Genomic DNA, 15609 nt, shown 5'->3' with positions numbered 1-15609 from the left:
TGAAAACAACCTAAATACTCATCAAATGGGTTCCATTTATGACACCCATCAAGTCATAGATTTATAATAATAAAAGATTGCGATTAGTATTTAGATCCACTTTTTTTTTTCTTAATTAAGATTAAGACATCTGATTTATAAAGAAAAAAAAATCAATAATATATTAATATCTCCTATCGTATTTTCAACCATTAATCTTTAAAATGATTTTTTTTTCTCAAAAATTTTAGTAATATATATATTTTTTTTAAAAACGTTAGTAATTCATTAAAATATATTTTTTGCATGTATATTAGGCCTGTTCAAAAGTATCCGAGAATCCGAAAATCCGATCCGCATTTGATCTGATTTTTTGGATATCCGATCCGCATTTGATCTGATTTTTTGGATATCCGATCCAAAAAATCATTTCAGATCAGATATTTGATTCGAAAAAACGGATATCGGATACGGATTCAAATATTGATTTTTAAATTTTTGAATATCCGATATCCGAAAAATATCCGAATTTTTTCGAATATTGAATATCAGTTTCGGATATCCGAACTGATATCTGAAATTGTAAGTTTGAAATATATATTGCAGTACATAAAAAAATCTCAAAAATATTTAGAATGCTCTTGAGTTTCCACTTAGAATATTATTACGGAGTATAAAAACATATTGCCCACCAAGCACCAACCCTAGTGAGCCCCTCACTTACTTCCGCCTCTCTCATCTCTCTAAATAAAAAGGAACCCTATATTCCCCTCTCTCTCTCTCTCTCTCTCTCTCTCTCTCTAAGTTGGACAGCTGCCGTTCACAGCCACCACCACCTTCGCCCAGCTCTGCACATATTTTTTCGGTGGTCACTTAATCTAACTTTGTTTCGTATTCTTCGCTCTTCGTTGGTCTAAAGTCATTGTCTAAAGTCGCTTCCTCGGTCTTCTTCAATCTTTGACTAGATCGGTCTTCATCATCATTTACCTGGATCAGTCTTCTTCGTGGCATTCTCACTCATCGTTGCCTCGCCATCCATCAGTTTGATCGGTCTTATTTTTATAAGTTTTTGTGTAATTTATCATTTTATATATTTTAAATATTTTTTTATGTTTTTGGGTATATTTAAGTTTGCTGGAAAATTATGGCAATTGTTAATTTGTGTAATTATGTATAGATGAATTGAAAAAAATTTATCAATGAAAAAAAGGTAAGTAAATTAATTGGATACATCATGCTATTGTGCTGTAGATAATAGTCTCCATTTGTAAAACACCTTGAAATCATCATAATTCCAAGGAGTTATTGGATTTCACTACCTTAGCAATGAATTAACCAAATGCTATCAATTCCCGCCAAAAAAAAAAAAACCAAAGGCTATCAATAATGGATAACGGATATCCGCAATATCCGATCCGAAAAATTTCGAATATTGGATATAGGACATTTAAAATTTTTGGATCGGATTTAAATACGTTTCAGATATTTTCGGATTCGAATATCCAATCTAATTCGGATTCGAATATCCAGTTTCAGACATTTTGGATTCGGATATCCGATCCGTGAACAGGCCTGGTATATATGAATACGAACATTGCTCGGGCAAATAAGTAAATTAGTGAATTAAGTTAAAACTCAAGTGTATTTAATTTAATGAAAATTAAAACACGAGTAGTACTGCAGCTTTTATCTCTCCCCTTTGAAAGAAACGAGAGAACATATTCGTGTTTTCCTTAAAAAAAGAAAAAAAAAAAAGGGAACATATTCGTGTGATTGATTGATTGAATCAACAAGAGTTGTCTGTTTGGGAATTTCTTTCTTCGAAAATCACGTTATACTCTGTTTTTTCTTACTCTCACTGACCACTCTCTGAAACTCATCACCAGAAGCCATGGATGAACCTCCTGCTCAACCCCAAGAGTATCTCGATGTTCTCACCAAAACTGGCCAAAACACAAGAGTTCGCAAACTCAGGTTGATTTTTCTCGAATTCGATTGACGCCTATTTAATTTCCAATCATTCGTTTTTTATTCAATTTTACTGAATTCTTGTGGTGCTGCATTTGCAATATCACATTATTTATATTGTATTCTTGGCTTTGATTAATTATATTCAATCCAAATTGTTTCAGAATTTGATTTCAGGAAGGTTTTGCAATGATATATATTGGTGATATTGTAGTTTATTTAGTTTTGTAATCAGGACTTAATCGAAGGTTTTGGTTATCACCGCCAAGACTTTACCAACTAAACGAACTCGTAATTAGCATCCATGATCAACAAAATGACACAAACTAAAATAGCTTGAAAGTAGTTTACTCCATAATAAATTTTAGTGTTGGCTCATTATGTTTAGTTTTTTTGGCAATGGCATTACTGTAAACAATTATACCGGTCTTCTTTACTAATTTAACTAATTTAAATCACTGGCATTGCCATTGTCTTTTGTTTTGTGCTTGTGTCCAAACATCCGAGACTACTGGTCTATTCTGTTCACCTTATTTTTACCTTAATTTCACTTATTTCAGGTCTAACAAGTTCAGATTCAGTTAAATTCAGATAAGTTTAGATAAGTTCAGTTCAGGTTAAAATAAGTTTTGATAAGGCTTGCCCATTTCAAATTACAACTAAAATAAGTTTTAATAAGGTCTAATAAGTTCAGATAAGTTCATATAAGTAAAAATCTGGTGAATAGAACACACCCTACCTGTATGTATATAGCTCGTTATATACGTGTATATATTTTGTGCGTGTTTTTGTTCCAGTAAGTCATTCGTTTGTACTGAATGATTCACTGTCATAATGCTGCTTGGTTCTAATGGTTTTGTTCTATGATGTGATGACTTGGGTTTAGATCATCTTAGATTATGTTTGCTGAAGTTTTCTTAACTTAGCATTTTTATTGCTGAAGAGAACAGACCCGCCTTAATGTTGCTTTTCTGAGAACGATTGACCCCTATTAATGAACAATGTATTGATCTTTTGGTGGATGTTGCCTCGATGATTAATTTCTTATTACTTGTGTAGGGGGGATGTTCATAGAGATGGGGATTATCATCGAGCTGTTCACGTGTGGATTTATTCTGAAAGCACAAATGAGCTGCTGCTTCAGAAACGTGCTGACTGTAAAGATTCATGGCCACGCCAGTGGGATATCTCCAGCGCAGGTCATATATCTGCTGGTGACTCTTCCCTCATAACAGCAAGGTAAAATATGTCAACTGATTTCTACAGATTTGATAAATAGTGTTTCCATATCATTGTAAATTTTAGATTCAAAGTGTCAGTCATGTAATTTGTCTTTATTGGTATTTTGACTGGCCACTTCTGTTAGTTATCATATCTTATTTAAATTTCTAGTTGTAAATGGATAATTTGGCGGCCATCTCATTGCAATTCATGTGTTAACATTTACACAAAATTCTTGCAGGAGGGAACTTCAGGAAGAGCTAGGTGTCAATCTTCCAGAGGATGCATTTGAATTGTTATTCGTTTTTCTTCAAGAGTGGTTTGTACTCAACCTTGCTTCTAGTCATGTTGATGATGATTGCTTTTGTGTCATTGCGGCTGTTTAATGAAATTGATATACTTAAAACATGATGTCTAATGGCAGTTTGCAGTGTCCATAGGGTGATATATGTGGTGGAAAGTTGGTATTCCTTCATTTTTATAGGCTAATGCTTTCCACATTCGAGAAATGGTTTATGAATTTTTGAATGTTTGAGTAAATATATTTGATTGGGTTAGCCGTTTACGTTTGGATGAGTTATCATAAAATTAGCTGTAGCTGCCTAGGAGGTAAATTTATCTTATTCAGATCTATTTATTATTTAAAATAAAACTGCTAAAGTTTACCAAACATATTTGTCTATAGTAAGCATATATATTGAACCTCTCAATAGTGAGAACTATTTCACAACCATTGTGTGTTGCAAAATCCACTGGTTCACATATATGTAATAGTAATTGCATGTGTCTTTACTCTACAAGTTGCATTCTTTTCCCCTTAAACTTATCTTTCTCTCTTCTATATGATTTAATTGACTAATACAACCTCGATCCTTGAATTTTCATCTACTCACAGTTTTAGAGAACTTTTTTGTAATTATTAATGCCAATAGACTAATAGTTCTATTACGGCCTAAAGGTTTGTAACTTCAAACTTTAGGGTTCATTACTTAATACCAAAAGTTTTGATACTATAAATAATTGAATGTCCAATTTTTATAGGAATAGGCTCATTAATGATATTTGTGATACTACCCATAAACTTCTTAACTATGATTTGTGTTGAGTATAGATTCCTTAATGAACCTCTTTCATAGCATTAAGTTTTTTGGCGGGTTACATAAATGATGCATATCTGAAAGATACATTGAAGAGCCATTTAAATTACTACCTCTGTTAACGGTTATGTGCAACTTTGAAATGCAAAATTTCATAATTGTGATTAATGAATTAAAAGGGTATGTAATTAAGGTGAAGAGAGAGAAAGAAGATCTAACACCAAGACCAACCAACCACCCACCATCACCACTAGGTGACACCACGCACACCGCCTTCACCACCAACACCCCCACGAAAACCCACCATCTCCACAAAAACCACCCCACGAAACCCACCTATACAAAACCCACCACCCCCATGAAACCCAGGTACCACCTCGACGAAACCAGGCCACCAGCCCCACGAAACTCTCCTCCACGAAACCCAGGCACCACCCCGACGAAATCCCACCCCCACAAAACCCACGAAATCCAGCCCACCATCCTCACGAAAACCCCCACAAATCCGACGGAAACCACCGCGAAATTACCACCAATTCGACAAACCCACCATGAATTGAATTTCTTGGAAGTTGAAGAAAGAGAAGGAAGATCTCAAATCCAATGAAACCCTCTACTAATTTTTTGAAAGTTGAAGAGAGAGAAAAAAGATCTAAAAAAGATGAAGAGATATAATGAGATTGAAATAGGAGAGAGAAAATATGGGGGAAGATGAAGAAAAATGAAGATGAATTAGATGAAGATGAATGAAGATGAGTTTTTGTTACTTCAGGTGAAGATGAAGAGTAGATAATCAGAATGGGTTGATTGGATGGGGTGAATTATATGGGTGACAATTAGTGAGTAATTAAATCTGATTATAGTTTGTAAATTGTGTTTTAATTTTTTAAATGAGGGTAAAATGGTCTTTTAAGAAGTTTTTTATTTTCTACTAAAAGAAGAAAGAAATTTTTTTTGTTGCACTTAATGTTTAGTGGCAAAAAATAGTAAAAGTTGCAAATAACCATTAACGGAGGTAATATATCTTTTGTTAATATAATTTATCTTTTTGGTGGTTTTTATAGATTATATTAAGTTGTTACTCCCTCCGTCCGATAATACTCGAGACGTTGGGGTGAACAAGTAGTTTAAGAAAACTACAAGTGGGTCCATTTAAAACATTTGTTTATTATATAAAGGATTCCCCTTTTGTATTTTTATATTGTAAGAAAACAAAAAGTGGGAAGATGGTGGTAGTGAGGAGAGAGAAAATTTAGAATTTAATTGGGGTTTGTGGTCCCAAAGAGAGTATAGAAAATATTATTTTGTTTGTGGTCCCATTCCATATTTTATAACGTGTCAAATACTTTAGGACGGGCAAAACCACGAACTGTGTCAAGTATTATGGAACGGAGGGAGTTTTTATCTTTAATTTTGATAGACAGAGATTAGTTTATCTTTTGTTTTCCGAATGTTTTATAGTTTATTTTGCCTATATAAAAGGCTTTAGGCTGAAACATTTTCGGTAGACATTTGAGTTTTGATTATTATATGAAAAATGTGAGCTTAGCTTGTGTTTATGGTTTGTTAAACCTTGCCGTTGTGCTTTTTGATTTTTAAACCAAGCCTTCAAATATCGCCTCTCAACCGAGCTTTGGGAGTTCTATCCTTGTTTCATTAAAATTCATCAACTCATATTTCCTCAAGAAAAACGAATACATAAAACCATAATCGTATAATAAACATATTAAAATCCAAGAAAGGTTTAAAGATCAAGTATTTTATTCAAGAGACTCAAATTAGTTGCGTAAATACGCATCAATAAACTTAGGTCCATCGGTGATCAACGCAAAGAATTAATCTTACTAATGAAACTCTATAGTATGGATAAAATGCATTCAAATTCACTGTTGAACGTCCTTTTTTCCATTGAAGGGATTAACACGTAGGTTCACTACTGAAGTTTTTCTCTTTAGCGCATACATATAAACATTAGGTTCATGATGAACCTCTTTGATGAGAGAAAATCAAAGATCATCAATGGTGTTGGGTATAGAGAAAACTAAGGGTTTTCAATGGCATTGTTGAAAAGAACGAGAACGAGATACAATGATTAGTGTAGTAGTGTGATCGCTGGCAGTGATGGATGGTCAAGATTAATTTAAATCAATGATTAATAAAAGAGGTTCTCACCATAAGCGTGGTTCTTGTAACCCTAAATCTATACGTGCATGTAAAAAAACATTGGTTGTTACATGCACCATGCACCATCCATCTTTGCAGCTTTTCGAGTGTTTCTGTTGTTATGTTAAGGACTGAATTAGTAAACTTAGTTTTAGTTTGATTAAATTGTTATTCCCCTAGATGGTGTCTTTATGTTCTGGATCCATTGTATTCCCTTTCTTGCTGTAGTTCTATCCTCCTCTTTTGTTTTAACGAAAGAGAATTGTTGAGCAGTTTGATCCTATACATGATGTGTTGATTTGCTCAATTTTTCACATCTGAAGGCTATTGGTTTATTTATTTGTTTACCAAGTTTGCTCTTTTAATGCAGCATCATTAATGATGGAAATTATATCAATAATGAGTATAATGATGTTTATTTGGTGACCACCATAGCTCCTATCCCTTTGGAGGCATTTTCTCTTCAGGTAAAGTTGCACTAGGCATTGATAATGTGTCACCTTGCTTAAATATGACTTTTTTTTTTTTTTTTTTTTTTTTTTTTTTTTTTTTTTTTTAAGTTGTAAATTTATGAGGAAGAAAATAGGGGTTACATTGATTGAGAAAAAGATGAGGGAGAATCGCTTAAGGTGGTTTGGCCATGTAAGAAGAAGACCAAGTAAGGCTCTGGTAAGGAGGCTCGAAGAGTTGCAAAGTGTTGGGATAGCGAGGGGTAGGGGATGACCTAAAAAAACTTGGAAGAGGGTGATTGAGAGTGATATGAGTGCTTTGGGGTCAAGGAAAATATGGTGTTGGATAGGCGGTGTGAAGGGAGAAAATTCACATAAATGACATGTCATGATTATATATATAATTTTGTTTATTTTATCTTAGTATTTTACCCAATTCGTGTTTTATGAATTTTATTGATTTCCTTTGCTAAAGTTTTCTCAATCCTTTATGTTTTTTAGTCACACGTTTTTACCACTTATGTAGAACTTTCTTAAATTTTATTCTTGATTCTCTTTTAAAATTCTCTTAATTTTTACTTGGATGTTCTCTATTTTTCTCACTTACACCTTTTTTCAAACTCTTTTAACTGATTATCTTGTTAAATTCCTTTTTCTATATTAGATAGTTCCTTATGATGATTCATGTTAGCCAACCCCAAATCATTTTAGGACCGAGGCTTTTTTGTATTCTGTAAAAGTATTAGTCCTTTTCTTTTGAGCTGACCTTTTCAAATAATAGTCAATATTCTTGAATTTTGACTAATAATAATATGAAGCTATCTATACATTAAATGTGCAATGATATTCATTTAATCTGTCTTTATAAGAAATTATTCGACACCTTTTTTTTTTTTTTTTTAAATTTTTACGAATGGTTAAAAATCAATTACAAAGATCACAAAGTCAATATTAGAACACCATTCTACGATGAAGGGAGTATTTAGTGGGACTATATATTACTTTACTCGATCGGTTTTTTGTGTTCAACTTATTTACCATAGACTTTTGTTCCTAGGAAAGTTTGAATAAGGTGAGTAGATACTAGGAAAAGGTGAATAAAGTAAAAGAAATGGAGTGAAAAGATAGGCATGTGTAAGAAAAAGCAGATGAAGTAAGAAAGAGAGTGGAAATGTGTAAATTTTATTGAGTTAAGGAGGGTAAGATGGTAAAAGATAAAACAAAGTGGAAATAGGTAAAAAAAAAATTCCTCAAAATGGAAAGCGGGTAAAAAAAAAAAAACCCGAAGTGTTTAATTATACTTCTCACCGGTGTTTCGAGGAGAGATGAAGAAATGATGAAAAAAGGGAGGAAAAGGAAAGAGAAAAGAACACAAATCTGATAAATATGGTCAATGACTGGATTTTGATGGGTGGTACCTTGTTGCCACCAAAATATGATAAAAAAGTATTTTTAAGGCTGTTTCTGACAAATTTTGTATTATATATCTTGCCTTTAAAGCTCAATACTCACTACAGAATCATTTTAAAATAGTGTACTTGTTATTAATACCGGTAAACTATAAAGTTTATAAGATTTAATATCAGGAATGATTACTTGAGAAAACGGTTTCCTAGTGATCACTCACTGGTACATTTATAGGAATGCTACTACTAAATTTGTTTAATTTCTTGTCAGCTACATGATGCTTTGTAACTGATATTGGCTAACAACTTTTCTCAGGAATCAGAAGTATCAGCTGTCAAATACATTTCTTGTGATGAATACAAAAGTTTGCTGGCGAAGGATGATCCTGACTATGTCCCTTATGATGTAAATGGTCAATATGGGGAGCTCTTTAACTATATTGCACAAAGGTATTTTGACTTTCTTTCTGCTTAACCTGCTTATTACATACTTCATATAACTTAACTATTCAAAGTGTGTAATTTTTCTCTTGTTTGGATTATTCTCATCGATCGTGCTTTGTATATATTTTGCTGCTAGGAAATTTTTCCTTCTGGAAATTAAGTGCAAGATGTGGTGCTGAGATTTTTTATTCACCCTCACAACCATTGAAATTTCTCTTGTTCACTGGAAGCCCCTTGGCACAGCCAAAAAGTTTGATTTAGTTGCTGTCTATTATCACTAGCTTTTAGATATCATTCACTAGAGAAAGGAACCATTATAGGAGTTCAATAATCACAATGCTTGTCTCCGCTTTTCTTGGTCTTTTATGATTTCTTTTTTCTTGCTATCGCTATGTGCCTATGTGCAGATGATTCCACTAAGCAAGTAAATACTAAATAGTATGAACATTTTTATATTATATTCTTCTTGATATGATTGTCAATTCTAATTTTATCTGACCCTGAAGGTACAAAGAGAATATGGAAGAACGGAGTTTAGCTCTTCAAAGGCAACTCAATCGTTATGCGCCTATTCCCCTTAGTGCAGAGGTTGTTTATTTTCTTGATAATCTGATTGCATATTTAGTCATGAAATTATCGTGATGGTTTCACTCTTTGGTTCCCTATGAGCTTTATATGCACAATTATGCTACTCCCTCTGAAGTTTGAGTCGCTTTTAATTTTGAGCATTTTAAAAGTTTCGATCCACTTCTACTAAATTCCAAATTTGGATAACCCCTTGTACAACCTTACCCCTCCTACCCCACTCTATTTACATCTTACTCTCGCTTACTTTATTCTTCTTTTTCGTACACCACCCACCTTTTTACCCCTTTTCTCTTACTTTATTCACTTTTTTCTTACACCAACTTACTTTTCCCATAAATTCCTAGTAGCAAGAGTATAGCAAGCAAGTCGAACTTTCAGAAATGGAGGCATTACAAAATATTGTCTTGAAAAGTTACAATGGAGAGTAGTGTATCTTTTGTCTCTATGGGTTCATCTCTATGTAACTCATGGGTGATTTTCTATTTACATGGCTTCTCAGCTTATTAATAACTGCTGGTACTCCTTTCTAGTTTCTGTTGGGCCCGGATCATCCACCTTGACGGGTCGCACGCACACTCCACTCCACATTAGTATGATATTGTCCGCTTTGGGCCTAGCCCGCACGGATTTGTTTTTGGGCACCTTCCCACAATGCCTCATACTAATAGAGTGTGCAGTTACTTATAAGGAGCTTTTCACCTCCTTATTCCTTCAATGTGGGACTTGGGATGAACAACCCCAACAGTTTCTTCTTTAATCTGTCATGAATTCTTTATTGTCTTTAAAATTTATGTATAAAAAAGATATGATTGCTTACATATTGCTGCTCTTGATTCATACCATATCTGGTGGGGATTTTCTTGGATAATTTCTCACTCAGGAATTCAGGATGGATATGGTTTGGTGAGGTTCACCTTGTTCCTGAATGATGTTTGTAATTATCAATTTTTCTCTGTATAAATTAGAGAAATATGTATTCTATAGCACAACTTGATAGAATTTTCTGTGTTCATATTTGATATTTTTGTTGTGTCAAACTTTGAGATACCATGGTGAGGCCTAGGGATGACCAAATTTTTTTTTTTTTTTTTTGATGCAGCTTGGTGGGATTAGTGACTCTGATAAAGAAGCTCTTGTGTTGGTTCTTAAAGCTGCGATGATTATGGATGATATATTTCACCAGCAGGTTCAATTTTTTTAAACATATGCTTGTACAAGCTTCTTAGATGACTTTGTTTGTGTGGAATGCTGGTTTTTCCGCCTTTCCGGTGACCTTTTAAAGCATATATTCCTCAAATATACTTTTCTTGGTTTGTTTGGAAGTGGCTGTGAAGTATTCAACTAATTCAAATGTTTGCAAGAGTGTGAGATACGGAGAGAAATGAAGTTTTTGCGTGTATATTAATCCTTGTTTTACTAATTTCAGTAATTGTGAGGGCTGTGGGGGTAATTGAAGGATTTCCTTTCTTGTCTTGAATTTTTCATTGCCGTATACCGGCAAAGGCTAAAATATAAATTAGTAGGGCAATCTTATTCTTAACATCTTGTGAAATTTTGACAGTGACATATCATCAACTAGTGACTGTTATTTGTAGTATTTGCTTAAGGTAAGGTTATCTTGTGAGCTATCCAATACCGTAACAGTGCCTTGTGAATATTCTAAGAAGGAAAATTGAGGTTCTCCTGTTGCTGGTTATGCTGATAAGTTATGATGAAATTCTTGGAAGGGCACACTTCATCAATTAGTATCTTATGCACTTCAAGGTCAAAGTTAGGCCTTGTTTGGTTGAACAAAAAAAATGGGGGAATTGAAAAATCATGGGAATTTAGAAATTGGGGGTTTGTTTGGTTGGCTATAAAAAGTGAAATATGTAGGAATTGCAAATTCATGGGAATTTCCAATTCCTACAAAATGTGGGAATTAAATTACCAAGGGTCCCCTTGGTAACTCAAAATTCCCATGAATTGCAATTTCCTTTATAACAGCCAAACAAAATTATGCAATTCCTAGGAAATTGAATGTGGGAATTTAATTCCAATGAAATGCAATTGCCTATGGGAAATGAGTTCCCAGATCAACCAAACAACACCTTAGTTACAATAAGTGTTAGTTTTGAAAGTGATGAGACCTTTCTGCCACAACATTTCTTTGTTTCTAATGGCTTACCATATTTCATTCCAAAGAAATAATATTAAGAGAGAGGAGTTATATTTGTAAAACTAAAAATTATGACCCAAAAAGCAGTTTAGTTATTTCGGCTGATTTGAATATGAATCCCATCAATCCGAATCTGATCCAATCTGATTTAAAAACAATAATCCAATCCAAATTTATTTAGCTTGGATTGAATTGGATTTTGTTGTTTATTTAAATAGCAGACACACCTATCTACAAGAGCATATAATTCTGGATGTATAGCATATGATAGAAGTTAATGGAAAAGAGGATTCTGTTAATCACTGACGGAGTTAAATTCTATGATTTATGCAACTGACCCAATCCTATTGGAAATTTAGGATTAAGGATTTGACTGTGATTAAAAATTGTCGGGGAACTTTTTCCTGGAAAGGATTTAGATTGAAATTACTTCCCACCCCACTATCTTTATGTGACCATATACTATAGACTCTTCTTTCTGGAAGAAGAGTAGGTGTTAGGAAATATTTGGATAAAGTAATAGCGATTAAGTAAAATGGTGGGTGAATGTAATAAAAGGTGGATTAAGTAAGAGAGAATGATGGAAAGGCGTAAATGTTGTGGGGTAAGGAGAGCTAGATGGTAAACATTTGCCAAAAATAAAATAAAGTAGAAGTGGGTGTGTTAAAAAAAAACAAGAAGAAGAAGAAAAAAAAAAGGCAGTTTTATAGTTTTCTTATAGGAAGCTGGAGTGTTGTGTTTTAAAATCAAAAGAGTCCATCTCTGAAACTGTTGAGTCAATGAGTTTGAGCCACCTTTTAGTTCTGAAAATGATCTGTAGACTTTATGAATGTCTTAGGTTGGTCCTATAATTTTGGGATGATTAGGAATGAGAAGCTTTTGAAGGATTTACTATGAATTAAGTGGTTTTCTTTCTGTCACTGTAGGCTATCTGTTATTAAATTGTTAACAATGATGTCTTGCTTCCTAATTTCCTATCATTTTTGGTGATCTAAATAAAATTTGAATGAACTATTGTTTTAGCCTTGTTTTATATTCTTCTCTAGTTTATGTCTTTTTCCTTGTCTAGCCTCATCTTATTTTGAATAATAAACAACAGGAAAAGAAAATTTACTAATTGCTCACATTACTTCACCTTTTCAGCAGAGTGGAGTGCGTGTAATTCCTCATAACTAGAAGAGTTGAACTATATATCTGCCAGATTGCTAAACAGTGAACTACATTGTGAATTGTATCCCCTGTCTTAGCTTTCTTAATCATGAGCGGTTTATTTCTCACTAATGTGTTGGACTTTATGCCTTTAAGTATTGATTTTAGCATGACAGTTCCGAAGTGCTTGATTTATCTTATGTATTTCCATTAGTTTATACTTCAGCAAAAAACTTGGACATGAAAAATCTGGCTGTAGCTGTTTTTTTTTTGTTTGTTAGTTTTTTTTTTTTTTCTTTTTTCTCTCCCTTTTTCTTTTAAAAAATGCAAGTGTTTCATTATTTCTACTATACTTTATCTGTGCTGAGAGGTTTGTGTCCTTTGTTTTTATTTTACAGGTTTGTGCTAGCAATCCGGCTTTGAGAGATTGGTTGAAGGAGCATGCTGATACCTCTCCCTTAAATAAGTTGAAATGGAAGTACTTTGGTATTAATAAAAGTCCATGGTAAGCACCAGTGTTTATGATATTGCTGTAGAAGAAACTAACTTCAAATTATATATCTCAAACAGTGCTGAAAATCATTTAAGTTGCAAGTAGGAATGGCAACGTGTCAGAATACTTGGTGCAATTTTCTTTGGATTTTAGTCCTTATCTGACTTCAATCCGAGTTCAACCCTACAACCTTCGAATCCGTGCCAAATATTTTAATTTCATTTTCTAGTATTAACATTCACTCAATTATCGGATTCTAGGCCATCAAACACAGATCATCCCTTGAGTCTGAAAAAGTAAGGTGGATCAATGATCCAAAAGTTGAACACTTAAGATGAATTTTACATTTGCGTTTAGCCGTTTATATTAATAGATTATGTAAATTTTATAACGAAGGATTATACATTAAAATTGACAATTTCTAATATGATTAAAGTTTAAAGGTTCTTAATTCATCTAAATTTTACAATACAATTGTTAAGCTGAGTGGGAGATCTCTTGAAGTGTGAAGGCGGGTGACGACTGATAAGGGTATAGTGTGTTTTAGGTTTCCTTTGCTTTTACTTCCTCCCTTTTATATTAGTTGACAAGTTTGACTTTGGGCACTATTCACATAACTTACTTTGACTTCCTTGTGTGGTTTATACTTAGAAAAAAACATAGTTATGAGGGCTATTGATAAATTTCTAAATGTATATTTTTCAAATATAAAATTTATATAATATCTTAATTTTGATGATTAAAAACATTGATAATTGAAATCATCCTTTGGCAAACATGCCTGAAGAAAAGTATTAAGTAAAACAAGTATTAGTTTGTATATATGACATAAAAAATTTAAAAATTGCAAGACAACTTATATGTTAGTCTCTACATTGCCTTTGACTCTAACTAGATTTTGATTTGGATCTAGCATTTAATTATCGGATCTGGACTTAGACTTTCTAATTTTGGATTTGGAACAGATTTTTTTTTTTTGGTTGGGATCTTAGTTTTTAAGGGCGCAAAAAGTCCTTGGAGCCTAGGCGCAAGGCGAAGGCACACACCTTTTGTAGGTGAGGCGCACTTTATTCATATAGAAAAGATAAATAAGTGTAAAAATGAATTTTTAAGAAAAGGTGAAAGGGCCATGTGATCAATAACAAGGGTTTTTCAAATCGAATTATAGGATATGGAATTTCTCTCCACTAGAATTGAAGAAAACCTGCCCATAACAAAGTCTTATGGTATACTTTAGGAAATAATATTACACAATAGCTATTGATGCTTTAAAACATAAAGCGCAAAGTTAGGTGCAAAGGCGCAAGAAGCAGCCTAGAAAAAAGAGCAAAGACACGCGCCTTTAGTAGGTCTTTGAGCTTCAAAGAGCTAAGGTGCCAACTCTTGAGCCTCACTGGGCCTAGGCGCGCTTTTTAAAATTAAGCCCCTAGTTTCAAGTAAAGTGCCCTCCTAATTTTTTTTTTTTTTTTTTAATTTTACCCCACTCGGTTCACCGGAGCTTAGCTCTAATTACATCTGGATCCGACCCGAGTTGTACACTTGGCTTATGGTGGTTAAGTCTCCCAACAAGAGTTTTCTGCGTTCAGTGAGGCTCGAACTTGAGACCTCCCTAAAGCGACATCAAGTTGCTTACCACTTGAGCCAACTCTTATTGGTGCCCTCCCAAATACATTTCTAAAAATTGTTGTTTATGTAGTCAAGTATAAAATATCTGTAAATGTATTTCGTGGGTGCAAAAATAGTGCTGAGAAAGAAGGATTTGAATAAATTCCATTGGATTGCGAAAACGCTTATGACAAGGTATTGTGTTGAATGCATTCTTAATAAATATACTGACCTAATTAAAGATATCTATTGAGATGTGAAAACAAATGTTAGACTTGTAGTGGAGTAACAAGGATTTCCCGATCACGATTGGACTCCCTCAAGGGTCGACGGTAAGTTCTTTTCTCTTTGCTGTATTTTTTGGACGAAGTTAGAAGGTCTATCTAGGATGAGGTACCATGCTATTTGCAAATAGCGGAGACTATAATCGGGGTGCATGTTAAAATGGAGCAATGGAGATGGTCCCACGGGTTTAGATGTTAGATTGAGTTAGAATAAAACTAGGTTCATGGAACGTCGATTTACCACTGCAAGGGAGTCTAGCAGGGATGTAGCTACTTAACTATGTGCTGTAGGGAGCTGTCCAAGAGCAAGTGTGTTAGGTATTTTGGATTGATTTTACATAATAATGGAGATATTGAGCTAGATGTCCAGATTTTTAAATCTGGATGGCCAAATGGAGAGCTGCAACTAGGGTATATTGTGAATTGTCATACCCATGGTGTTAAGGTAAAGTACTATGCTGTCATATGTGTTTGATTGTTGGGTTCCAGAAAGGGCGCTCAAAACATGGAAGTTGTGAGATGGATGTGTTGGAACACCATAAGGCATGAATTAGGAATGCAGATATTCTGCAGAAAGCTGAAGTTGATTCAAATATAATAAGGGA

The 15609-nt window shown here is 33.7% G+C and overlaps 1 protein-coding gene across 2 annotated transcripts in view; it reads left to right on the top strand.

The window, feature by feature from the left end:
• The first annotated feature begins 699 nt into the window (after nt 1-699).
• LOC145579042 (nudix hydrolase 3-like) overlaps nt 700-15609 on the top strand; it is a 29160-nt gene continuing 14250 nt past the window's right edge. The window contains exons 1-9 of one of the 2 annotated variants that reach the window (XM_081636323.1): nt 700-1029; nt 1866-1953; nt 3007-3186; nt 3410-3487; nt 6799-6895; nt 8600-8733; nt 9234-9315; nt 10415-10501; nt 13021-13127. In XM_081636323.1, the coding sequence (XP_081492449.1) occupies nt 1871-1953; nt 3007-3186; nt 3410-3487; nt 6799-6895; nt 8600-8733; nt 9234-9315; nt 10415-10501; nt 13021-13127 (848 nt within the window). In that variant the 5' untranslated portion in view covers nt 700-1029; nt 1866-1870. Of the gene's footprint in view, nt 1030-1650; nt 1954-3006; nt 3187-3409; nt 3488-6798; nt 6896-8599; nt 8734-9233; nt 9316-10414; nt 10502-13020; nt 13128-15609 lie in introns of those variants that run through there. The other variant, XM_081636322.1, reaches the window with a different exon arrangement.

This window comes from Chenopodium album, chromosome 14 (assembly GCF_948465745.1).
Source record: "Chenopodium album chromosome 14, dcCheAlbu1.1, whole genome shotgun sequence".
NCBI lineage: Eukaryota > Viridiplantae > Streptophyta > Magnoliopsida > Caryophyllales > Amaranthaceae > Chenopodium > Chenopodium album.
The sequence above is the reverse complement of the archived record's forward strand: the minus strand, read 5'-3'. Positions and strand labels throughout refer to the sequence as shown.